The sequence below is a fragment of the Felis catus genome, chromosome A3 (assembly GCF_018350175.1).
Source record: "Felis catus isolate Fca126 chromosome A3, F.catus_Fca126_mat1.0, whole genome shotgun sequence".
Lineage (NCBI taxonomy): Eukaryota > Metazoa > Chordata > Mammalia > Carnivora > Felidae > Felis > Felis catus.
The window spans coordinates 100,049,200-100,074,563 of record NC_058370.1 but is presented as its reverse complement, the minus strand read 5'-3'; the positions used below and the strand labels follow the sequence as shown (position 1 = coordinate 100,074,563).

The 25,364-nt window shown below is 45.1% G+C and overlaps 2 protein-coding genes across 5 annotated transcripts; one reads left to right on the top strand and one right to left on the bottom strand.

The window, feature by feature from the left end:
- The first annotated feature begins 32 nt into the window (after positions 1–32).
- On the top strand, positions 33–13,250 carry GGCX (gamma-glutamyl carboxylase). Of its 4 annotated transcripts, none has more exons than XM_011281186.4 (15): positions 33–173; positions 555–725; positions 1,840–1,998; positions 2,326–2,491; positions 4,131–4,209; positions 4,645–4,751; positions 6,534–6,697; positions 7,053–7,318; positions 7,448–7,579; positions 7,967–8,118; positions 8,587–8,756; positions 8,948–9,078; positions 9,360–9,507; positions 9,674–9,869; positions 10,304–13,250. In XM_011281186.4, exons 1-15 carry the CDS (start codon positions 131–133, stop codon positions 10,494–10,496), a joined length of 2,277 nt encoding a protein of 758 aa, XP_011279488.1. In that variant the 5' UTR covers positions 33–130; the 3' UTR covers positions 10,497–13,250. The 4 variants fall into 4 exon arrangements, with proteins under 4 accessions (XP_011279488.1, XP_023107598.1, XP_011279489.2 ...); XM_023251830.2 differs by lacking the exon at positions 33–173 and adding an exon at positions 300–440; XM_011281187.4 differs by lacking the exons at positions 33–173; positions 555–725; positions 1,840–1,998 and adding an exon at positions 2,743–2,974 and having other exon boundaries at positions 2,332–2,491.
- Positions 13,251–13,626: 376 nt separating this feature from the next.
- MAT2A (methionine adenosyltransferase 2A) lies at positions 13,627–20,248 on the bottom strand. The gene is made up of 9 exons (XM_003984206.6): positions 20,020–20,248; positions 18,004–18,081; positions 17,784–17,906; positions 17,266–17,378; positions 17,035–17,178; positions 16,648–16,866; positions 16,241–16,423; positions 15,960–16,093; positions 13,627–15,268 (listed from the first exon to the last, which is right to left on the bottom strand). Exons 1-9 carry the CDS (start codon positions 20,108–20,110, stop codon positions 15,166–15,168), a joined length of 1,188 nt encoding a protein of 395 aa, XP_003984255.1. The 5' UTR covers positions 20,111–20,248; the 3' UTR covers positions 13,627–15,165.
- Positions 20,249–25,364: the final 5,116 nt, after the last annotated feature.

Below are 25,364 nucleotides of genomic sequence, written 5' to 3'. Positions count from 1 at the left end.
GACAGTCCCGGCGCTTTGCGGCCAGCCGCGCGCGTGCTGATGTGTCGGGGAGGCGGGGCTCAGGGAAGTGATCCGTCGGACGCGCCTTGCTCCCGCGCCGCGTCTGTGTCGGTGTTACCTCCTTGGAGCCATGGCGGTGTCTGCCCGGTCCGCGAGGGCCCCGTCAGACTCACGTAGGCTCAGAGTCCTCCCCTGCGGCACAGAGAGAGAGAGAGGGACGCTGGTGTCAGAGGGGCGGGGGCGGGGGCGGTAGCACTGCCCTGTGGGTCCCCGGGAAGGGGGCCTCTGTTCGGAAGGAGCTTGTAGAGAGAGACTGCAGTCCGAGGATTTGAGCTGATGATGACACTCAGGGCGCGAGAGGTTCTGGGGCATTGGAAGATCCAGAGGAGGGGTTGCACTGCAAGGGTGTTGGAGTACTTAGGAATCTGTAGGATGACCTGGTAGGCAGAAACCCTGGGGCTGTTGGGGCTGTGATTTCTGTGATTTGGGGAGAAGTCGATTTTAAAGCACTTCCATCCCCACACCTGCACACACGCTTTCTCTGTTGTTTGCAGATAAAGTACAGAAAGACAAGGCTGGACGGACTTCGGGGCCCAGTCAGGGCAGCGGAATGGCGAAACTCTTGGGTTTTGAGTGGACAGATGTTTCCAGCTGGGGGAGGCTGGTGACCCTGCTGAACCGACCAACGGATCCTGCCAGCCTGGCGGTCTTCCGTTTTCTCTTTGGTAAGTCTGGTTTCTGGGAGGGGCCAGTGTGGTGCTGGGTGAGAGAATAACAATCCTCCTTTGTGCATTTCTTGGTTACTTAGTGATTTGCCTCCCTTTTCCTTAGAGCTGAAGATACTGATATCCTGGAAGAGATCTTTGTGGAGTTTAGGATCAAATCCAGCTTTGTCTCCTCTGATTAGGGTTTGGAGGCCAGAAATCCTTTGATCTGAGGTCATAGGAAATACAGAGGCAGAGGAACAGAGACCCATTTTGCTTGTGGCATGAAGTTGCCCAGTAACTATAGTGAGGACTAGACCTCAGAGAAATGGCTAGGTGACAGGGCAGACATTTTGGCTGTGAATCCTGAATCCAGAGTTTCCTAACTCATAGGCCACACAAGGATGCTTGGAACGGGTTACAGATGTGCTGAGATATCCATCCCCTTAGCCCAGTGGTTCTCAACTGGTGGCAGTTTTGCTGTCCAGGAGACATTTTTATTTGTCACAACTTGGGGGAAGAGGAAGTAGTTGGCCACGGACCGGTGTGTACTTAGGAGCCAGGGATGCTGTGACCTAATGGTGCACAGGAGAGCCCCTCCCAGCAAATAATTAACCAGACTAAAATGTGATTGTCCCGAGGTTGAGAAACCCTGCCTAAACTGGAACTGTCCTCCTGACCTGAGTAGCTGCTTTTGTTTGCTCTAGTGTGTAAGCCAAGTACTATATTCTGGGTGTGCTAGGAAGTGAAAAAGTTTGAGAAGCACCACCCTAGAACACTTTCTATGCCTCGTAGGACAGACTTTAAGTTATCAAAACCTAAACAGTATTTATAGTGTTTTGTACACTTCTCATTTAATCTTCTTTGTAACCCTGTAAAAGATGAGCCCCTTTCTCAAATAGGGAATGAAGAATTAGCTCAGTGAGGTGCGGTGGCCGTCTGAGATCACATAACCGGCATAATGCCTAGCACAGAGTAGGCACTCAGTAATTATAGTTGAGGGAATGAGTGAGTGGCAGAGCCAGGGTTAGGTAAGAAGTCTGACCCTGGAGCTGGGTGCATTCCACTGTATTCCAGTGTATTCCACCTCTTCCTTTGCTGAAGCCTAACGGCCCCTCCTTGACTACCTTCTCAGGGCTGATGATGGTGTTGGACATTCCCCAGGAACGGGGGCTCAGCTCCCTAGACCGAAGATACCTGGATGGGCTGGAGGTGTGCCGCTTCCCCTTGCTGGATGCCCTGCAGCCACTACCACTTGACTGGATGTATCTTGTCTATACCATCATGTTTCTGGGTGAGGGAAAGTGTGGGAGAGATGGGAGTATTACCTGGCCTACCCAAAACAAAGAAATACAAAGCATGCTGGTGAATGACCAAAGTCTTGGGTTCATTATTTCACTTCTGCTGTGATTCATAATTTCATCTTGCTGACCTGTGTGTCGTCTGAGCTGTGATCCCATAAGTCTTTTTAAAATATTAGAGTAACATTTAATTTTCATTTAGTTTTACCCGATGATAAGATGTCCTATGACTTTTCTTGATCCCACCCACAGCCTGTCCCAGGGGAGCTGGGCCTGTGGTGACCCTCTGACCTCTTAATCCTCTCCCCCACAAATCCCAGGGGCACTGGGCATGATGCTGGGCCTGTGCTACCGGATAAGCTGTGTGTTATTCCTGCTGCCATACTGGTATGTGTTTCTCCTGGACAAGACGTCATGGAACAACCACTCCTATCTGTATGGTTTGTTGGCCTTTCAGCTGACATTCATGGATGCGAACCACTACTGGTATGAGTCTAGGGGAAAGGGGGAAGGGTTGGCTGGGTCAGGATGGTTACTGGTGATAGGGGCCCAGTGAGGTCCTAGAATTTGCCCCAGCAAGCATATTTTCAACCGTGCTTTGCAAAGTGTGGTTACAGGGTCACATTTTGATTCGGATGAATTCGGGAGGGGGAAGGATCAGTGAGTTGGGGCACTTGGGATGACAAAAAGGAAAATGGCTCCATTCCCAACCCTCCACTCTTTCCGTATCTCCCCAGGTGCCTTGATCTATCCATTTCCTGTAATCCTCTTAGAAGAAGAGAAGACTAAAGCCAGACATAGATGTTTTCAGATACCTCAAGGGTGGTCATGTGGAAGAGGGAGCAGACTTTCTCTGTGTGAGCCCAGGGGGGCAGAGTTAGAGCCAAGAGTAGCGGTTGCTGTGAGGCAGAGTCATATCAGAAGGAGAGGGCCCATCAGGGCCGCTCAGCAGTGCTGTCCTGGGAGGAGGTAACCCTCCCCCACCTCCGGCTTAGGCGACCATCTTTCATGGGAGGTGGTGAAGGGATTTGGAGACAGGGTGGCAGGGCGGATGATCTCTAGGGATCCTCCCCATTAAGTGAAAGCAAATATGCAAATATGAAATGTCAGTAAGATGGGTATAGGGAAAAAAAATCTCAAATGTTGAGTGTGTTACTGATTTATCAGTCATTAATTAACTTTCATTTATTAATATAACATACAGATGCCCCTTTGGTAAATCTTTAAATTCATTCAAAATAGCCAGCTCTGATCATATAAAATTAAGACAGTTTTGACAGAATACTCCTGAAAAGATTCATTTTTATAATTTTTACACAATTTGAAAAAATACCTATCCTTTACTGAAAGCTTTGCACATGGCCAGACACTATACTAAATACTTTAAATTTTTCCTCATTACAATGCCATGAGGTCTATAGTGCTGTTCTATTTATAAATGAGGAAACTAAGGCATAGGGAAGGATTGGCCTAAGGTCACCCACCAGGCTAAGAGGCACAAGTGAGAATCCAGGTCTCCTTAACTACAGACTGCAGTGCTCTTGACCACAAGTGTAAACTGCCCCTTCCCCAACTTCTGTGCTCATTCATTGTGTTCTTGAAAACCTTTTTGCTGCTGCCTCGCTAGAATACATCTAGTCTTAGTGTCTTGGGTATCTCTCCCAAGGTAGCTGTTAGCAGGTACCCTCCAGCACTACATCCTGGCATCTAGGTCTATGAAATGTCAGTTTGTCTTGGATTTTGGAATTTTTTTTTTCAATGCAGTATATGTTTACATATACCTTTAGCTTTTCAACCGTTCTTCTCAAATTCATTCTTTTTCAAATTCAGTCATATTCTAGCACTATGGTCCCTTCCCTGATTTGTTCCATTAGGACAAACTAATTTACTAACTAATGGTAAACACTGAACTCTTTGTCATTATCACTCACTAGTAACATTTCTGTCATGACCTAGTCACTGTTAAATTTGCTCATGTAATTCTAAAAGACCTTTAGAATAGCCCGGAGAACCTAAGAGGATATGGGAAGACTTCCTGGGATAGAGAGGTTATTACATTTAAAAAGAAAGGTGGAAATGTGCTGGACTAAGAAGCTCTCCTTACTGCTTGCTTCTCTTCGTGTAGGTCTGTGGACGGCCTGCTGAATGCCCGTAAGCGGAATGCCCACGTGCCCCTTTGGAACTATGCTGTGCTGCGGGGCCAGGTACAGGATTTGAGGAAAGAGGGAGGTGATCTTTGATACCCACTGTCAGTGTGGGCATCCTGCTGCCAGACCCCACTGTTCTCTGCCTCCTTGGATTCCTTTTGCTGGAAAGCTAGGCCGCCTCTTCTGTTGTTCCCAGTCCCCTAGTCTCTGGGTTCTCTTACCTTGTCATGGAAAGAATAGAGCTTTATCCCTGCTAGATTGACATCCTTATGAGAGATATATGCTTCATGACTTTCTTTGGTACCTAATACTGTGCCTGGCGTTGGTAGAATGTCAATAAATACTTGTTGGATGAGTGACTATCCCAGTTGAGTGAATCTAATCTTCCTTAGGCCCTGAACTCAGATCAGAACTTGTGTTATTGCCAGTAGTCTGTAGAAAACGGGGTTCTTTTTTTTGTTTGAACGTTCGTTTTGCATTTTGTGTTTGCAGATCTTCATTGTGTACTTCATTGCGGGTGTGAAAAAGCTGGACGCAGACTGGGTTGAAGGCTATTCCATGGAGTACCTGTCCCGGCACTGGCTCTTCAGTCCCTTCAAGTGAGTGGCAGTCAGGGCAGAGTTTTCGTGGAGGCACAGGTACACAGCAGGTGACTCACCTCCCCCAGGCTTATGGTAACAACTGCCCTCCCTGCTTTGCCTGAATTTGCCACATGCTTTCCTCTGGCCACTCATCTTCCTATTCAGCAGAAGGCAGAGTCAGTGATACCGAAAGATCTAGGCCTACCTGTCCCTGGGCAAGAACAAAGGGAACAAACTAAAAGACGAAAGTCAGAATGAAGTGAGTTGGTGAATGAGTCCGTGCTCCCTGCAGCCGCCATAGGTGGTGCCTTGTGTTGCCGCCCCGGCCTCTCGCCGGGACTCCTCAGCCAGTGTACATAGATGGACAGTCAGCGACCCTGCCCTGACAAATCATTGTTGCTCTTTAGAAAATGGAGGTTTGCCTCTCTTGAATTCTCCTTTCCTTCTGTTTTTCCTTGCCTCTTTTACTTTATTCTTTCTTTTTCCCTGTTCTTTCCCAGTTCCAAAAGTTTGACTTTATTATGTTAGGCATTCACTTTTTATTTTTTTATTTTTTTAAGTATGTTTATTTATTTTGAGAAAGAGTGAGCGCTTGCACAGGAAGGGCAGAGAGAGAAGGAGAGAGAGAAAAATCCCAAACAGGCTCTGCACGTTCAGTGTGGAACCTGACACAGGGCTCGAACTCATGAACCGTGGGATCGTGACCTGAGATGAAATCAAGAGTCGGATGCTTTAATCCACTGAGCCACCCAGGTGCCCCTGTCAGGCATTCACCTTTTAAAATTCCTCCCTTCCCTCCTTCCTTCCTTCCTCCCTCCCTTCCTTCCTTCCTTCCTTCCTTCCTTTCTTCCTTCTTAAATGTTTATTTTCTGACAGAGAGAATGAGCTGGGGAGGAGGGGCAGAGAGAGGGAGACAGAATCAGAAGCAGGCTCTGCACTCAGCCCCATGTAGGGCTGGAACCCATGAACCACAAGATCATGACCTGAGCCCAAGTCGGACTCTTAACCAGCTGAGCCACCCAGGTACCCCAGTTTCTTCTCATTTATAAACTCCATGAAGAATCTACTCCCGGGGCTCCTGGGTGGTTCAGTCAGTTAAGATTCAGACTTTGGCTCAAGTCATGATCTCACGGTTCGTAGGTTCGAGCCCTGTATCCGGCTCTGTGCTGACAGCTTACCCTACTTTGGATTCTGTCTCCCTCTCTGCTCCTTCCCCACTCATACTGTGTGTGTATGTGTGTGTGTGTGTGTGTGTGTGTGTGTGTCTCAAAAATAAACATTAGGGGCATCTGGGTGGCTCAGTCGGTTAAGCATCTGACTTCAGCTCAGGTCATGATCTCAGTCTGTGAGTTTGAGCCCTGCATCAAGCTCTGTGCTGACAGCTCAGAGCCTGGAGCCAGCCTTGGATTCTGTGTCTGCCTCTCTCTCTGCCCCTCCCCTACTCATGCTGTGTCTCTCTCCACCTCTCAGAAATGAATAAATATTAAAAAAAATTTCTTTTTTAAAAATAATAAAAATAAACGTTAAAAAAAAACACCTACTCCCCAAAGTACACTCACTTCTCAATCAAATTTGCTCTGTGGAGTCTGCCCTTACTTATTACATAGGGCATGTGGAAAAAAATTGAACCGCTAAAGTGCGTGGAAATGAAAAGGGGTTGGAAACTCCCATAGGGTGTCTTTGTGCAGAGTTCTACCCACCTGCTATGGTACATCCTTTGGCAAGGACAGGGTGGAGTTTGCTGTGAATGCTGGGTTCTCCAGTGGGCTGGTGCCTGACCTTTGTTCCTGGTCTCTACAGACTGGTATTGTCCGAGGAGATGACTAGTCTGCTAGTGGTGCACTGGTGTGGACTGCTGCTCGACCTCTCAGCCGGTTTCCTGCTCTTCTTTGATGCCTCGAGGTCCATTGGCCTTCTCTTCGTGTCCTACTTCCACTGCATGAATTCCCAGCTTTTCAGCATCGGTCAGTACCTGTGGTCTGGTAGGAGATGGGAAGCCACAGGTTTGCGGGGAGGGACTGGCCGGAGACATTGTCTGGGAGTGGGAGATGGTGACGGGAACTGGAGTTAAACTGAGCCAGATGTAGTCACTGGAAAATGGCAGTAAACAGGAAGAGAGGACTGGGGCCTCTGGGCTCAACTAGCGTGTTGTGTAGGAAGGAATCTCGGGGAAGTAAGAATCCTCTAGTTAAGAACTTCTTTCGTCACAAGTAGAATACCTGGGAGAGGCTTCCTGAAGTAGGGGAGTGGAGGGCATTCATTACCCATGTTCCCTGCAACCAAACTCCTGAAACGCTTATTTTCTCCCTGCCTTCCTAGGTATGTTCCCCTATGTCATGCTCGCCAGCAGCCCTCTCTTCTGCTCCCCTGAGTGGCCCCGGAAGCTAGTATCTCACTTCCCTGAAAGGCTGCAAGAACTGCTGCCCCTCAAGGCTGCCCCTCAGCCCAGTGTGTCCTGCGTGTATAAGAGGAGCCGAGCCAAAGGTGGCCAGAAGCCAGGGCTGCGCCATCAGCTCGGTGCCGCCTTCACCCTGCTCTACCTCCTGGAGCAGCTCTTCCTGCCCTATTCTCATTTCCTCACCCAGGTATGTGTGGGCTGGGGGTTAGGTTGGGAAGTGGCAGAGGTCACAACGTTAGGGAAGTATGGGGCCGTGTCGGTTGAGAATGGGGTTAGGAGAACTGTTGGGCTGATTGCCTCTGTCCTGCTTTTTCAGGGCTATAACAACTGGACAAATGGGCTGTATGGCTATTCCTGGGACATGATGGTACACTCGCGCTCCCACCAGCACGTGAAGATCACCTACCGTGACGGCCGCACTGGCGAGCTGGGCTACCTTAACCCTGGGGTGAGATGTCTGATGCTGACAACTTACTGTTCTTCAGAGCTCCCTTGAGCATTGGGGTCTGATTTGGTCCTAAATATAATTATAAAATAAAACAAATTTGGGTCCACTCTGCCCACTCTGTCCTCTCAGGAGCCAGGTCGACTCTTCTTTTGTGTGAGTTCAAATAGGGCAGTGTCATTCACTTCCTTTGAATTGAAATTAGATTTAGGAAAGGTAAGTATATCAAGCCCAGCAATAAACAATTCTTCCCCAGAGACGAGTTCAGGGTTTTTTTTTTCCTGGTCAAAACAGGCACCAGACAGGACTCTCTTAGTGCCATTGACAGTGCATGACCCATCTAGGAGGTTGATAATGATGAGGTGGGACTAATGTGGGGGTTTGGGGCAGGTATTCACACAGAGCCGGCGATGGAAGGATCATGCAGACATGCTGAAGCAATATGCTACTTGCCTGAGCCAACTGCTTCCCAAGTACAATGTCACTGAGCCCCAGATCTACTTTGATATTTGGGTCTCCATCAATGACCGCTTCCAGCAGAGGTGGGCACAGGGAACAGAGAAGGGGAAAAGTGAAGTCCCACTCCTTTTGCCAAGATGAACAGCCCATGCTCCCCAGTGTTGTCTTGCTTGAAAGGCTGTCTGTCCTCTGGTGCATGTCCCTGTTGACTTGGTTGTGGGCATAGCTGATTGCTTCCAGCAGGGGGCACCATCAACCAGCAGAAAAGGTAACTGACTTTTTTTTTTTTTTTTTTTTTTTTTTTTTCCCCCTAAGATGCTGTTAACACAATTCTCCTCAGGTGGCCACTAACCCCCATTCTTCCCAATGCTCCAGAATCTCTTTCTCCTTCTCTCTCTGCCCCAGACTGGCAATAATATGCTGACATAAGCCATTTCTTCTATTTGGAAACCCTGTTCCCTCTATCTGGGAGCAGTGATGAAGGGAACAGAACCAGAAATTCTGGTGGGTAGGTGCTGTGGTCTCTTTAGAACATGGTTTTCTTTCCTAAGGATTTTTGACCCTCGTGTGGACATCGTGCAGGCCGCCTGGTCCCCATTCCAGCGTACATCTTGGCTGCAGCCACTGTTGATGGACCTGTCTCCCTGGAGGACCAAGTTACAGGAAATCAAGAGCAGCCTGGACAACCACACTGAGGTGGTTTTCATTGCAGATTTCCCTGGTATGGAGGAAAGCAAAGAACCTTTGCTGTTTTTCCCTGTAGTTTCCTTGGCCAGCGACATTGCCTGTGATGGAGAGGGGAGGGGCATTCCTGATGGGAGGAATGTTCTTGCGACCTGAAGGGTGGTAGTGGTAAAGGGAATTATTTCATCTTCCATGGGGTAAGCTGGGGAACTTTGTTGCCCCTGGCAGGGCTGCACCTGGAGAATTTTGTGAGTGAAGACCTGGGCAACACTAGCATTCAGCTGCTGCAGGGGGAGGTGATTGTGGAGCTGGTGGCAGAACAAAAGAATCAGACTCTTCAGGAGGGAGAAAAAATGCAGGTATTTTTCTGGAATTAACAATGGCAGAAAAGTTTAGATGAGTGGAGTTGATTTACTATAGACTCCAAAGTGGGAGCTCAAAAATCAAGGGTCACCAGGGCTGTGAACAGCCTCATCCAGGATTCTAGAAGCCAGTTCCTTCGGACTCCAAAATACAATGAAAAGAAAGACTTCTAGGTAGGGGGGAAGGGGGTCGGGTTGGGGTGGGGAATGTAGGAAGCCCATAGGCTGCCTGGGAAAGGTTAGAGAGTGAGGTATGTCCATTTCTTTTCCCTTGTCAGTTGCCTGCTGGTGAGTACCATAAGGTATATACAATGTCACCCAGTCCTTCCTGCTACATGTACATCTATGTCAACACTACGGAGCTTGCACTGGAGCAAGACCTGGCATATCTGCAAGAATTAAAGGAGAAGGTGGAGAATGGAACTGGTGAGTATATGAAGAGTTGAGCTAAGAAAGCATCTGGTTATAAGTCAGGGTTGTGAATGAGGATCTAGCCACTAAAGAATGAACTTGAAGTTTCTGGCTGGTGAAAGGAGCGTTCTAAAAGAGAGAATGACCTCAGTGATTCCTCTTTTTGCCATCTTCTGGGCAGAAATGGGGCCTCTACCTCCAGAACTGCAACCTCTGCTGGAAGGGGAAGTAAAAGGGGGCCCTGAGCCAACACCTCTGGTTCAGACTTTTCTTAGACGCCAGCGACGGCTCCAAGAGCTTGAACGCCGGAGAAATACCCCTTTCCATGAGCGGCTCTTCCGCTTCTTGCTACGGAAGCTCTATATCTTTCGCCGCAGGTGAGTTATACTGACAACAGTACTGGTCATTGCCGTCAGATGTTTGCAAGTTGGGTAACTTTTCTCTGGTGAAGGTAACGGGAGGGACAATCCCAAGAAAGGACAGTCTAGTGCTAAATACTTTTTCCTCTCCATTCTTTTCCCCCTGATGTAATGGAAGACTACATGATCTGTGTCTGATGGCCTGCTGTCTTGTTCTGCCTCAGCTCACCGCCAGCCTCCCTGTGGGTTATTCCCACCTCACTCTAGAATCCTTTACTGGACCATATAAGGAGTGGTGTGCCCTTCCAGCTGGGATGGGTGGGTCACTGGGGGGAGATTTTCATTTATGCCTGAGTGAAAGAAGGTAGGACCAGGTGGCCATGAGGGGTTCAGCAGGAATCCCTATGTAGAAACAGAAGTTTGGACTGGCTGGCCTTTTTCTTCTTTTTCAGCTTCCTGATGACTTGTATCTCACTTCGAAATCTGGTATTAGGCCGCCCTTCCCTGGAGCAGCTGGCCCAAGAGGTGACTTATGCAAACTTGCGACCCTTTGAGCCAGTTGGAGAGTCAAGTCATTCAAACACAGATTCTTCGAATTCTGATCTCCCTGAGCCAAATTCTGACCCTGTGCACTCAGAGTTCTGAGGGGGGGCAGATGTTGGGTACAGATGTGGGAGCAGCCAGTCATAGGACCATCAACCTATGCATTGGAAATGTGAAGAAATTGATATTTTATATATTTTTCTTCTTTATTCATAGTTCTTTTAAATTCAGAGAGGATATCTTAGAGGAGCCAAGAAAGTAAAGCAAGGATAAAATTCATCAATTCAAGGTTGAGGGGCTAGGACAGCCATTCTAGGATAAAGGGCTAAGAGTCAGGTTTAAAGTGACCAGCTCCTTGGGGAAAGAGATTTATGTGCCATGATAACAATAATGCCAAACTATTCTCAAGTACTTGTTATATGCCTTCATTATTTCATTTAACCCTTAGTGGCCATTAGCCCCCTATTTTACAGTTGGAGAAAGTAAGGCTCAGAGATCATATAATTTCAAAGACAACCCTCATAAGAGATGTACCCTGCCTCTTGTAATTTGCAGACTCACGGACAAGAATCATGAAATAGTGTTAGCCTAAAACTTGTTAATTACAGGTAAGATTAGGATGGTGATCAAGTTCTAAATGCACAGAGTAATTTTTTCTTCCCTACTGTTGTGGTTCCTTTATTGTTCCTATTATAGCCAGTGAGTTTTTCAGTAGCAGCTATGAGAATAGGTAGGACCAAGTGAAATAAGGAAATTTAGATGATTGGTACTAGCTCTCTCAAAATAAGCTTTAGCATTCTCTCAAAATTAAATTTTAGCATCCTTCTACCCTTTCGTGAGCACAAAGTGATGTAAAGAGAATTAACCAAACTTGGTGAGGGATTAAGGCATGTTTGCCGTTATTTTGTAGGCTTCAATGTACAGGGGGACTCAGGAGGCACCTCAATTCCTTGAAAACTCAAAAGCCTGGCATTGGGCTAGAAAGTAAGAATGCATAGAGAAAAAGGAAGAAAAAAGGCCCCTGCTCTGGGTGCTCATGGTCTTGCAGTAAAGACGGTCATGGCAGTATATTGGCAGTCCCAGTAACTTTGATAAAGGATTACATCTGTGTTTTCAGGCTTCGCTTCCCATGCCTCACCCCACCCCACCCCACCCTACTTCCTTGGACAGTGGTCTCAGGGGGTCTTTCCTAGGCAGCTGCCTTCTCACTGTACACACTTGGGATGATAATGTCCTCTCCAGTGGTTTCCAGTGATGCTGCTTAAATTTCCCTCCTGCGCCCTAGACCTATGTATCTAACTAGCTCCATCTGGATATCCCACAAAGCTTTCAAACTCTAACAACTTCTATTCATCCCCAACTCAGGCCTCCTTCTCATTAGTGAATGGCATTTTTTGACCAAGCCACCCGAGTCCTCAGCCTTGATTCTTCCTTTTTTCTCACATTTCTTAAATTTCAAGTTGCAGCAGTTCTGCCTCTTGAATCTATTCATTTCTACTACCTCTGCGTTCTAATCTAGTTGGAGACAGACCTGAGCAGATACAGTTGTGCAAGTTGGGCCTGAATAAGGGCATCCCACTGAAGTCAAGTGGGACCTCATTCTTACAAGGCATTGTGTGGGTTAGCTAGCAAGAACTGTGCCATGAGGTATCTTGGTCACTTGATAAGTGTGGGGGAAACACTGGTTTTCAATAGTTTTGCAGATCTGTGACACAATATACCTCGGCACTATGTCCTTTTAAGTTCAGCCATCTCTTCCCCTGCAGTCCCCCCACGCCCTGCCCATTACATGACTGGTATTTGGGGAAGGGACTCCGTGGTAGTTGTAATATAGGCAAGGATGCTACTGTCCCAAACCTGTTAGTGCATCACCTCTTCTTCCCAATGAAAATGTTGGGATGGGATGGAGAGGACAGGTGGTCATCTTAATACTAAGAAAAGCTATTCAACTGAGTAAATCTGGATTCAGATTTCACTAGAAATCAGGTCTTGTGCAGCTGTTATGGAAATGGACTATCCATGTCCTTTTTGCTAGGCCTCAGTGTTCTATTTCTCCTCTCAGCACCTGTCCTGGACCAAGTTGTTCCTTTAAATTGTATAAAGTCCAGTACAGATTTCTTTTTAACCTGCACATTGAGCTTTCCTCCCATACCATATTCATGCTTTGATCTTCAACCATTTATAATCACCATCACTCCATTTTACCTTTGCTTCTACTCTTCTCCCTGGGCTGGTCACTATTTCTTCACCTTCACTTTTTTTTTTAAATAATTTTTTCCCCTGTTAGGCAGAAGCAAATAGTGAACCTAACCTTAATTTCTCTAGTACTATCCGACTAGCCTATAGGCATCCAGTGCATCCCTAGCCCCCTTATTTGGCCAGCAGTGCACTGGCATCTAAGAGCTTTTTGAAACTTTAAACGATACCAGGACTTAACCTTGCCCCCCTGCCAATATAGTTATATTTAAGCCTCTAGATAGGTGTAATCAAGCATTCTTTTGGGTTTCACATTTTCAGATCAACAGTAAAGATGAACCACATGATTGCATACATGCTGGTGTAAACCTGTGCCAAGTGGCTCTGGTCTCTACTTTTAGCTCCTGGTTAAAAAGGGATGGTTCAAGCTCTGTTGTGAACCCCTACAAACTGCCACAAGTTTAGAATAAGGGTCTTAGAAACTTGTAATAACATCATCACTGTAATTGTGCTCAATTTTTCACTGTAGCTCACTTATTCTAGCTCATAAAATGATTAGAAGCTGGCCCCTCACCACTGCTCAAATTTTGCTGTGTCATGTACTGAACATGTAACTTGCAGCCTTTAACACCTGTTTATAATAAAGGGATTAACACTTCAGGCATAATAAACTTTTTCCCCCTACACTGGAAAGATGAAAAGGGGTTTAAATTTTCAAGACTAAACATTACTGTCCCTTTTACGTCCTTAATCTTGGACAGTTTTTAAATGTTACTGGCAGTTGAGTAGCTGCTACATAGTAAGGACATACAGATTTTGTCCACTGCATCAACCAAAAAAAGCAATGCTAGACAGGTAAGATCTTGGGAGGTTTTTCTTAGTGCTAGGAATAGGATATACAAACCTATTGAAACGCCTGCAGTCCTGGATGAAGGGGTTTGAGGTGATTTCCCTGAACCATGGGAAGGATTACAATTATTCAGGGATAAGGAGTATGTTCTCAGGTCATATTCAAACCAAAGAATAATGGACACAATTAAGGTAGAACCTAGCATTTTATTTAGATCTTCATTAAACTGTTGGAATTGAGAACCAGACATACGTAATAAACCTCCAAAAATAGATCCTGAAAGGCACTTTCTGCTTAGGGCAAGCAGTCATGGAATAAGCATGTAAACAAGCTGGCTTCTCTGTACCACACCAGCCAAGTCAGCTTTCTCCATGGCCAGCCGCACCAGCTCTGCCCTCCCTTCTATTAACACCAGCCAGACCCCCTGTAGGTCTAACCCAAGGTTTTTCTGTAGGACACCTTGGCCTACCTGGGAATGCTGGAAACATGTTGTTAAAGGAATCATGGTGTTGAGGAAAAAAAAAAAAAAAAAAAAAAAAAAAAATCTTTTAAAAGCTGCCATCTGAGGTGATGGCTTCTCTGTACTTACGCCATACCCCAGAATACAATAAATAAGCAATTAGAAAATGTTCAAGTATGAAGGGATTTCCTCCTCCCCGCCAAAAGCACTGCTCTCTGAAGGAAGCTGGTTTCTCTGTAGCTACACCAGCTGTTCAGAAAGCTCATTGGACCTGGTTTTGAAAATAAAACAAAGTTAAAACCCTGGGAGGAATTATTGTGCAGTGTGGAGTACTCAGTCTTTCTTATAAAGAAAAAAAAAAGTTATCTGGTACCAAAGTGTGCAACCTACAGACCCTCAGGTACTGCCCTGTGACTTCTCTGTATGACATCACAAGGGTGCCAAGTGCCTGTTTTTCTAGAGCTAGGAGTTGGTGGTTTGGCTAGTGCTGAAACCATGCATAGGATTGGTTTACTAAATAAAAACCTTATTACGTACGTCCTCCAAAAGACAGCTGAAAAGTGGAGAGATTTTGATTTGGTGCTATTTAAGAGATGGCAATTAAGAGCATAAGCACCAGGGAGATGGTTTAATGGTAACTGCCTTTTTTTTTTTTTTTTTTTAACGTCAGGCTAGAGCTCCAACTGGAACTTGCGTTACATGCAAGAATGATTGGATAGGGAACACTCCCTGACAAAGAGCTACATAATTAGAAATGGATCAAGTTATAAGGAAGATAAGGGAAGGCTTCACATTCTGAATAGAGCTCAAGACATTACAAATTCATGCTGACAGGGCTATGGCATTGCCAGACAGGCTATAATGGAACTACAAATACTTTACGTGCACATTACAGGACATTTTCAGCATTTGGTGGGAAAGTCAATGCAATTAGGATTTTAGAAGGTTGGGTGATAGGGCACAAAGGTTCAATTTCAAAGCATTATTTACTACAGTGTTGTTGGTTGGTTTCTAGGCAGTTACATGGATCACCTATGCTCACTAAATTCATTATAATGGTGAACAAAACACCTAGGGACAGAATAGCAAGCCCAACTTACAGTCCCCCACACAAGCTAAAATTCATGTCATTGACTAGAGTGACTGCAACTGATCAGGAGCTGAAAGAGGACAGGAAAATTTAGGAAGAAGGGCCCTTTCCCTCAGAGCTTGAAGGCTTCTCTGTAGCCTACGCCAACAAGTCTGGGGAAAAAAGGCTAACACTTTCAATATTTAAGCTTTTTGGGCACTTCCCATGGGAAGCTGTCCCTACCAAAGTGGCCATAGGCTGCAGTCCTCTGATAAATTGGCTTCTTCAGATCCAGATCCCTGGAATATACAAGTCCGTAACTTAATATGTAGCATTCAATTAAAATAAAGCAAAACAATCAGCAAGACTCATTTTCAAGAGTTCTGGCAAATGAGTTCAGTTCTCTGGGGTTTGCTAGGAAAAAAGTTTGTGGCAGAAGTGTTTGTTACTTCCCTGGTGTCCAAACTCCTCGCACAGTCCTTATTAGTAACTACAGTTCTTGTTTTTCCATCCTTGGCTCAACAAATATGAAAATTTGTCATTATTCTGAGAAATTCCAAGTGTCAAAAAGCTCATCTGAGATCATGGCATACTTACCAAGGTCCCATGCCCAAACCCTGTTTATTTTCTTTATAGCGGCCTTGAATAAATATCCCCACTTATCTGTACTAATTTAAGTAAAATAAACATCCCTAGATAACATGAGCACAAAGCCCAATATCAAACGTGAAAGACTTTTTCTAGGGTGGTTAATCTAAGCAATGGAACACTGTAATTTTAGATTTTTCTTAATATAAAAGCCTTTACTAAAGGCAACTTAGATAACATCAACCATTCTAGGAATTAAAAGGTTTCCCCACTTGAGGAGTCTTCACACCCACCTTCACCTTCTCCGATTTGAACAGATCTCAAATACACACACACACACACACACACACACACACACACACCCCCTCATTTTTCACTAACAATAGGCTTTACCATCTTTACCTGACAATGACCCCAGGGCGGAGGTCAAAATTCTTCTTCACAATCTCTAATAGCTCTCTCTCACTCTTCTGAGAGGTGCCATAATGGAAAATGGAGATAGACAATGGATGAGAAACTCCAATAGCATAAGAGACCTAAAAGGATTCAAATGTCATAAAAGTCAGTGATTAAGAGACCCACCCATTTGTACAATATGCTGGTATTTAAAAAACAGAACTACACTAAAAGCCCTCCCACTAGCATGCCTTCTAATCATTCCAATTATGTAAGAAAATATATACCTGCACAAGAACCCTTCTGCACAGACCTCCTTTAACAAGGGATTTTGCCACCCAACGAGCAGCATAAGCAGCTGAACGGTCCACCTTGGTATAATCCTTTCCTGAAAAGGCACCTCCTCCATGAGCTCCCCAACCACCATAAGTGTCCACAATGATCTTCCGGCCAGTCAAACCAGCATCACCCTGAAATTAAAGAATTCAAGTCACTTTATGCCTAATCCTTTCCAATAAATGGTTCTAGATCAAGCTTCCTAAATACCTATTTCTGTATCACTCAACAAACATCCTCAGAAAATTCATACGCAGACTTAACAAATCTAGAAAAAAAGGTGGTAGCAGCCAAATTTGCAAGTAACCATTACAGAAAATCCAAAAAAGTAAATGGAATTGATACTGCAAGGCCTTACCTGAGGCCCACCAATAACAAATCTGCCACTTGGCTGTAGATGATAGATTGTGTCCTCATCAAGGTATTTTGCAGGTACAACAGCTTTGATGACTTTCTCCTTTAGGGCATCCCTCATCTCATCAAGACAAACTTCTTCATCATGCTGAACAGATATAACAATTGTGTGGACTCTGATGGGAAGCACAGCACCTCGATCCTGCATGTACTGCACAGTCACCTTGAAGGCAAAGCAAATGATCAGAACATCAGTTTACTAGATAGGATAGAGAACCAAGGCAAAGCTAAGTGACAATACAACAAGATAAATACTAGTCTTTAGTAAAAACATTACTGATGTTCTGTGCCAAAGCAGTATGTGTAATCTATCTTTATGATCATCACTTACTTGAGTTTTAGAATCTGGGCGTAACCAAGGCAAAGTGCCATTGCGGCGTAGTTCAGCCAGTTTGGCATTGAGCTTGTGTGCTAAGACAATAGTTAAAGGCATACATTCCTCCGTTTCATCAGTGGCATAACCAAACATCAAACCCTAAAAAAGGAAAAAGTCACCAATGTGATCAATCCAAGCTTCACAATTTCACATTAGAAGAGATGCAAATAGAGTCTACCAAGCTACCTGGTCTCCTGCACCAATGTCTTCCTCATTCCGGTCGAGATGAACACCTTGAGCAATATCTGGTGACTGTTGCTCCAACGCTACCAGCACATTACAAGTCTTGTAGTCAAACCCTACAAACAAAACAATGTCTTGTTTAAGAAGGAGAAAAAAAAAAAACAAAACCCATAGCAATACCCATGCCTTCTATTTACAAGTTATTTGAAATTTCAAATACTGCTATAGAAATCAAATACAGGTATCCCCCCACGTTTTGAAAGTTATTGTTTCATCACTTCACTTTTAGGAAAGACCTGCATTAGTACTTGTTTTCGCTGAGATCTCATGTGGGATCAAGCCCCACGTCAGACTCTGCACTGACAGGTCAAGGAGCCTGTCTGGGATTTTCGCTCCCCCTCCTGTTGGCATGCACTCAGACTCTCTCTCTCAAAATAAATAAACTTTAAAGTAAAAGAGCTAGAGAGTGTTGAAAATATCCGGAAAAATGAGCTTAGAAAAGCCAATTCATTAAAACACACCTTTGGAAGAATCATCGTATCCAATGTGTTTAATGGTTTCACGAACCACTTTCTGGTAATCAACAGCAGCTCTGGACGTAATTTCCCCAGCAAGAAGGATCATTCCAGTTTTAGCAACAGTTTCTAATAAAAGAGAAATGCACAATCAAATGCCACTCTTACAAAGTAATTTCCATGAGATTACCTTTTCATCAGTTGGTAAGCAATGTTTAGAACCTACCACAAGCCACTTTGGCATCAGGGTCCTGCTGAAGGTGGGCATCCAGGACAGCATCGCTGATCTGGTCACAAATCTTATCTGGGGAAAAAATTTGTCTCAATTTGTCTCATTGTCAATAGACAATCTCACTGTCATGCCCTTATAAACACAGCTGTAAAGATCTTTGGGAAAGCTTTCTTTCAAAAATCGTGGTGAAACCTACAGAACACAAATTTACGAACTTAACCATTTTCAAGCATACAATTCAGCAATTCAAAGTATGGAGATCTTAACTGCTAAATAGAGCACTGCTTTACCAGAAACCTTTTGACTGAAGAATAAATGCTGGCTATAATACTGCATGTTACTTGAAAACTTGATACCATAGTCTTAATATAGCTGCACCACAAGCTCACCAATTCAGATTAGCCAGAATACCCAGCACGTTTAACATATTTAAATTCATTGTGATATATGCACTTTACACCTTAGGAGGACTCTATTCCATCTCTTAAGTATTTCAGACATTTTGAAAAATTAAGTTCCCAGGCAGAACAATTTCCACTGTTATGCAGAACAGCCATATAACTCAAGTTAATCAAATTGAAGTGTTTATCCTCAAACCCAAAAGCAAAGTAGGGAAACATTTTTGATTTGCCAAAGGAGTAGTCCAGGAATATGAGCTGAATAGACTGGGAAATGTCCCATGTATTCTGAATCCTTGTTTCCTCCCCCACTGTATCACCATTTATTAAAAACAGGGAGAACAGAAATCCCTCTCCCAGAGAGATCACTTTCCTGAATTTTCTACAATCATCCGGAACAATTAAAGCAAAATGTACACTGCAGTCAAATCAGAAGTTCAAGACTTAATCTACAAACTGGTATAAACGCCTGACTTAAAGTATTAATAAAAGGTGGGCCAAATAACCTGTCAAATTCTCAAAACTGAGGGAAGGTGGGTAACCCACACCAGAACACCTGACCTTCACTCATCAGGATCTTGGGGTTTGTCTTCTCCTAGATCACTAGGCTGCTTGTGGGATTTCATCATAGGCACAGGAGACTTACTAGAGAAATGCATCTTTAAAGCCATTAGACTAGATTACCAGATCACTGTGGTCATCCTAAGAAAAGGTAGAACCAGTAGAGTAAAAGACTCATCTTTACTAGACTGAGATTCAAAGTTCCTTGAAATAGCTTTACTCGTTCACGTGTAAATTGATCTCCATAATGGCGGACTAGTGGACAAAGCCCAGAGAAGGAGATGTTCGGTAAAACCCTGCCCAACGGTAAAGCACCAAAGACTTTAAAGGGAAATCCAACCCAATGGCAGCTTACACTTAATTCATGCTTCCAATCCTTTTCAAACATGGTCCAAATAAGGCAGGCCTTCCCCAACCCGCGCTATATTTAGTTGGAGGCTGTCACCTTGACGGCAAGGCCATATACTGCCGAAGGACACATCCGTATTCTCCTGGGTACCGTAATGGCCCAAGGCAAGAATTAACGGACTCGGCAGACGTCCCGAGGCACGGGCCCCCCACTCCGCACACCCGAGCGCTCCGGTAGCCCGACGGCTCCCCCTCGCCCGGATGCCACATGCGGCAAACACGTGGTTGCGGCTGCAATGCGGGGCGCGCGCTCCCGAGGGCCGGCCGCGAGCACTCGGGGCCGGTCGCCCACTCGAGGGCTTTAAGACGGCAGGGCGGAGATGAGGAAATAGTGCCCTCCCTGGGTAGAGCACAGCTGTCCCGGCCCCCGCCCTTCTCGTTTTCTAGAATCTTCCGCATGCCGAGGCGCGCGGCCGGATGGGAAGGGAGGGGAGGAGAGGGCAGGGGAGGAAGGGGGAGGGGAGCGGCGGCCACGCGCTCGGCACCGGCGGCGCCACGAGGAAGGCGCGCGGCCGCCGCTCTTCCCACCGCCCGGCGGGTGAAGGCAACTAGCACGGGCACCGTCGCCGGCCGGACTCGGCCGGCCGGGCCCGGCCCTGCCCACGCCCCGCCTCTCACTTCCCTCCAGGGCCCGTCACCTCACCTGGGTGGCCTTCCCCCACAGACTCTGAGGTGAAGAGGAACGTGCCCTCCTCGATGAACGCCTCGTGAAAACCGTTGAGCTGCCCGTTCATGTTGGGGTTCGTAGCGGTGAGTATTAAGCGGCGTTGAGGAAAAAGGGAGCGGCGAGGCGACGGCTGCGAAGTGCACAAGAGGACAGCGCTCTAATCTGCTCGGGCGGGCGGCGCGGAGCGAACGAGGCGGCGGGCGGTGCGGCCCAGTATTTATACACAGCGCCAGCGCGCGCCCGGCCCGGGCCCCGCCCCTCGGCGCCGCGCGCCACTGCGCCACTCGCGCGGAGGCAGGCAGAAGGGGCGGTGCGCGGACGCGGGAGCTCGGGCTGAACCACTCTGCGAGGCAGGGGGAGGAAGCGGGTTCGCCCCTCCTGCGAATATTTAGTTATCTTAAGCACTTATAACAAGGGATAAAGTGGACATGCGAGTATACCGCGTCCTCGTGCCCTTCCGTGTTCGGAGTGGGAGGAAATGCGACGTGGACTTTATGGGCCTGTTCCCCTTGCTGTGACATGGCACCTCCCTTCCGACCGTTGACCGGGCTATCTGGCCGCGAGGTCGCGTCCCCCAGCGGTGACTGCGAGAATCGGCGGAGGTTTTGTCCTCAAGCTATGCCTGAGGGTCTTTCCGGCCGCCCCGCCTTAAGATGCCCTGGTGACAGGGAGCCAGTGGCCCTCGGCCATGTGAAAGTAGCCATTTTGGCTGACCAGCGTACGATTCTTCTCACGGCCTTATTCATCCGCGCCCCGCGCGCTGCTGCCGACTTGGAATTCTGAGGCTTGCTAGTAATTTATTGGTTAATGCCTCGGTGTTGAAAATGGCCGAAAAGGAGAATAACAAGAGTTCTGTCATCGATTCAAACGATTGCCGTCCTACTTGCACCCCAGCGCTAAAGTTTCTGAAAGAGGCCCTTACCCTTTGTTGCTCTTGCAGTGGAGGCCGCGCTCCTGCCCCTTCAGCTCTGGCCTTCTCTCTGTCCAAGAAAGGAGGCCTCTCACAAGGCTGACCTTGCACTTGCGGACTTTCCTATGTCTTTGAGGGAAAAATAATCGATGTTTAGATATTTTTCTTGGGGGAGAAGCCCTTTTTAGCCCTTGTATGTGATTAACCAGATCTCTTGATAAGGTGAAATGGACCTTGATAAGGTCCGTTTCATGAAGCTTTCACTTTAAAATATCCACCTGTGTTTGTCCCAGCTTTGCCCATGAAGGGAATTCTAGGGAGAGAAGAAAAAAGAACAAAACAAAACTTGAGCCAACAAGGTGTAGGGAGTCAGAAACGGATTTCATGGAGTCCCCGTTTGGAATGAGCCCACAAGTGGAAAGGAGGGCAAGTGTCAACTTCCTCTGGTTCAGGGGCTGTGACTCAGTGCAGGTCTGACAAGGGCTGCTGTCCCGGTGGACATTAACATGGGGTCTAATGATGTTACTCGGGAACTGCCCGCTCCTAGGATTAGATGCACGTTACCCTGGGGAGATGAATGAGACCCCTTGAAGCAGCCTCCAGCTGCTTCACTCTCAGAGCATTAGTTAAATTCTGAGGAACAATCCTGTCAGCGCGGGAGGAAAGGTGGGAGTTTGCCACTGGGAAACAATGGAAGCACTTGGGCTATGCTAGAGGCTTTGACAAAGAAGGTTAAGAAAGGGCTCATCATCTCTAGACTTCCTGACCACATCCATGGTGACTCAAAGCAGGCAGCAAGTTTGAATCACAAAAGAGACAACATGTTATTTTTATTTTAATTTTTAAACTACTGAAAAGCAACTGTATAAGACTTTCATAATTTGTTTTAGTGTATTTCATCTTTTTTTATTTTTAAGCAGAATGCCAATTTATTAACTCATAATGAGTAATAAAATTGCCCACTGGAACAAATTGCATGTGTAGGCTGGTCAGTGTATTATCTCCCAGCAGAAAAATCTATATGGGAAGCCAGAATATAATTAGAAGGTTATTTGATTAATATGGAGGCAGAACAAGGGGATTAGTTAAATTTAATGATTAGCTCATTAAACCCTGATACCCCTATGCTACCAACTCCACAGTGGGGTTGTTCCTGCCAAGGAGATTAGAATCAGCTGTTCATACTTGCTTACCTACTTTTCTTTGTAGCTCATAGCATGTGTAATATAGTGGTTAAGAATGAGGAATTTTGGAGTCAAGCCTCTGCCACTTAGTAACATTGCAGTGCAAACAACCGCTATATTTCAGTGTCCTCAGTCTGTAAAATTGGCTTACTAATAGTACTATCATAGGATTGCTTCAAGGATTAAATAAAATCATGCAAGTTAAGTCTTCAGCTCAGTATCTAGAACATAATAGGTACTTTTTTTAAACATCAGGTACTTTTTTTAAACATAGGTACTTTTTTTAAACAGCCACCTGGGTGGCTCAGTCGAGCGGCTGACTTCGGCTCAGGTCATGATCACATGGTTCGTGAGTTCGAGCCCCACGTCGGACTCTGTGCTGACAGCCTGGAGCCTGCTTTGGATTCTGTGTCTCCCTCACTCTCTGCCCCTCCCCTGCTCACGCTGTACATGTCTCTCTCTCTCTGAAAAATAAAAATATAAATAAACATCATCTGTAAAACATAACCCTTAAGTGGCTTCTAATTGCTGTTAGGTTAGAAACTACAATCCCTATATATCCTGAATGTGATTTGGCTGCTCATCTTATGCCACTTTCTCCTCCTTTCTGCTTTTTACTTTGGATTTCTTTTAATTAGTAACAGTTACATTCATTAATTGATTAGTTTTGAATCAAGGCAGAGACATTTTCATTGATTTTATGTTTTTCACATTGTCCCTTACTCCCACAAATATTTATGAGCCCTTCTGGCAGGCAGACCCAGGGACTGGTACTATGACATTCCTGGTCCCTGCCCACCCCGAGCTCTAAATGGGAGGAGATGCCTGGCTAACTCCTCCTCATCCTTCCTCCCCAGCTCAGCTACTACTTCCTGGATGAAGCCTTCACCTACACTAATTTCTCACAGGGTCCTGTGTTTCCTACTAAGTGCTACTTGAAATTACAGCACTTCCTGCTGTAATTTGTAAGCTCCATGACACTGGGAAGGTGGTCTGTTTTGCTCAAGCTTTGTTACTATCTGACCCACAGAAGGTGATTAGGAATGTTTGAGGAGAGGGAACGAGAAGAGCTGGAGAGAGGAAAGGAGACATTAAAAAAGAATAAATAAATATAAGGGATGGCAGAAGGAAATAGGGAAATAGGAAATCCTGGGGCTCATGTAAAATCAATGAAAAGAGCTACAGTTTTATCTTAGTTGCAAGCATTATAATAAAATCGAGGGCTCTTTACTAATGGGGAAGTTCTTTGCCATCCTGCTCTGAGAAGGGATTTCTGATTCCATACATTAGTACCCTTAAGGGTAAAATAAACCCGAGAAGTTATTGGTTTATTTCATATTTAATATTAATGAGATTTGTTGAATGTGAAATGTTGTAAAGCACAAGAAAAAACCTAATCACTGGCTAAAGGCTCCAGATTTCTCAAAGAATATTAATGTGGCAGTAGTCTTTGAAAGGGGCAAGGTTGGGATTGGATAAACTAATGTTTGTGACTCACATAGCAACTATAACAACTCCAGGTCTTATCAGTTTCCCAGTGAAGAAGAGAGTTCCAATAACTAAGAGAAAGCATTTGCAGTGCAAGGAGTGTTTGGGCAGGAGAAAAGAGGAAAATGACACTAGGTATATCAAAGAGCAATAGAGGAGGTGTGGAGATATTGAGAAGAAAGCTGTGAGGCTATGAATCTTAAGAGTACCTTCTATGTGATGACAGGCCAAGAAGAAAGAAATCTAGACCAGATGTCTCTGTAACTGTTCCAGTCCTATAGGGCCAAAGCTCAGACATCTCAGATGGCCTCAGACACGAGCTAGCTGTAGAGGGATCTGAAACAAATACAGCGTGAATCCCCTCATTTTTAGGCTTCTTGGAATTTGCTTTTGTTTCTCGTTTTCTCTCCGAGTTCTTAATCACATCTTTGACAATCCCAATTAAAGTCGTGAGGGATGAAGAACGCATAGGGTATAATGAAGACACTAAACAAGACGATTATATAATGATGACATTATATATAATTTATATCTAATTGTGGTGGTCACTGTTCTAATATCTATGCCTCATGACGGTACTAAGGAAGAAGTTACTGTTTCTCTTCCTGTTCTACAAATGAAGGTGCTAGCACTGAAGTAACCCAGGTCACATATCAAGTCATTAGTGAAGCTGGGACTTGAGAGCCTAGGTCTAAGCTCTAAATTCACGCTCTTTGTTACAAGTCAAACAATAAATACTTCACACTCCCTGAGATAATTAATGGTAAAATTTAGTTTGTATCCTTTCATACCTTTTTCTATTAACAGGCACACATGCACACACTGGGGAACTGAATGAGACCCTCTTGGAACAGCCTCCAGCTGCTTAACGCTCAGAAGATTAGCCAAATTCTGAAGAACCATCCTGTCACTTATGTGAAAGTAATGTGAAACATGGATTTTTCTCTTAAAATTTTTCATGGCCACTTTTCCAGTAACTGTGGAGATAAATCATTCTATTTTTTTCTTTTTTTTATTGTAGGAAAATAAACATATTTATAATTTTAACCATTTTTAAATGTACAGTTTTGTGGCATTAAGTACATTCACATTGTTCTGCAAATTCATTTTTCTAATAACAGTGAAATATAGATAGTATGACTGCCATTCAGTTCATTCAGCTGTTACCTTTACTCGTTGATATTCAAATTGTTTCTCATTTTTGCCCTTTGCACAATGCCGATGAACCTAACATATTTGTACATATACTTTTGTGAACCAATGTTTTTATTTTTGTGGAAAAGATGTCCCAAAGTGGAATTGCTGAGACAAAGGAAATGTGCATTTTTACATATCATTAGTTACAGCCAGATTACTTTCCAAATGGCTGTCACAACTCACATTCCTACCAGGAGGGTATGACAATATCATCTCCCAACTCTCTTGCCAGAGCTGAGTGTTACCATTTAAAAAAAATTTTGTCAGTATGGGACCTCATCAAGATAAAAAACTTCTGCTCTGCAAAGGAAACAATCAACAAAACTAAAAGGCAACCGATGGAATGGGAGAAGATATCTGCAAATGATGTATCAGATAAAGAGTTAGCATAAAAAATCTATAAAAAAACTTACCAAACTCAACACCCGAAAAACAAACAATCCGATAAAGAAATGGGCAGAAGACATGAATAGATACTTTTCCAAAGAAGACATCCAGATGGCCAACAGACACATGAAAAGATGCTCAACATCGCTCATCAT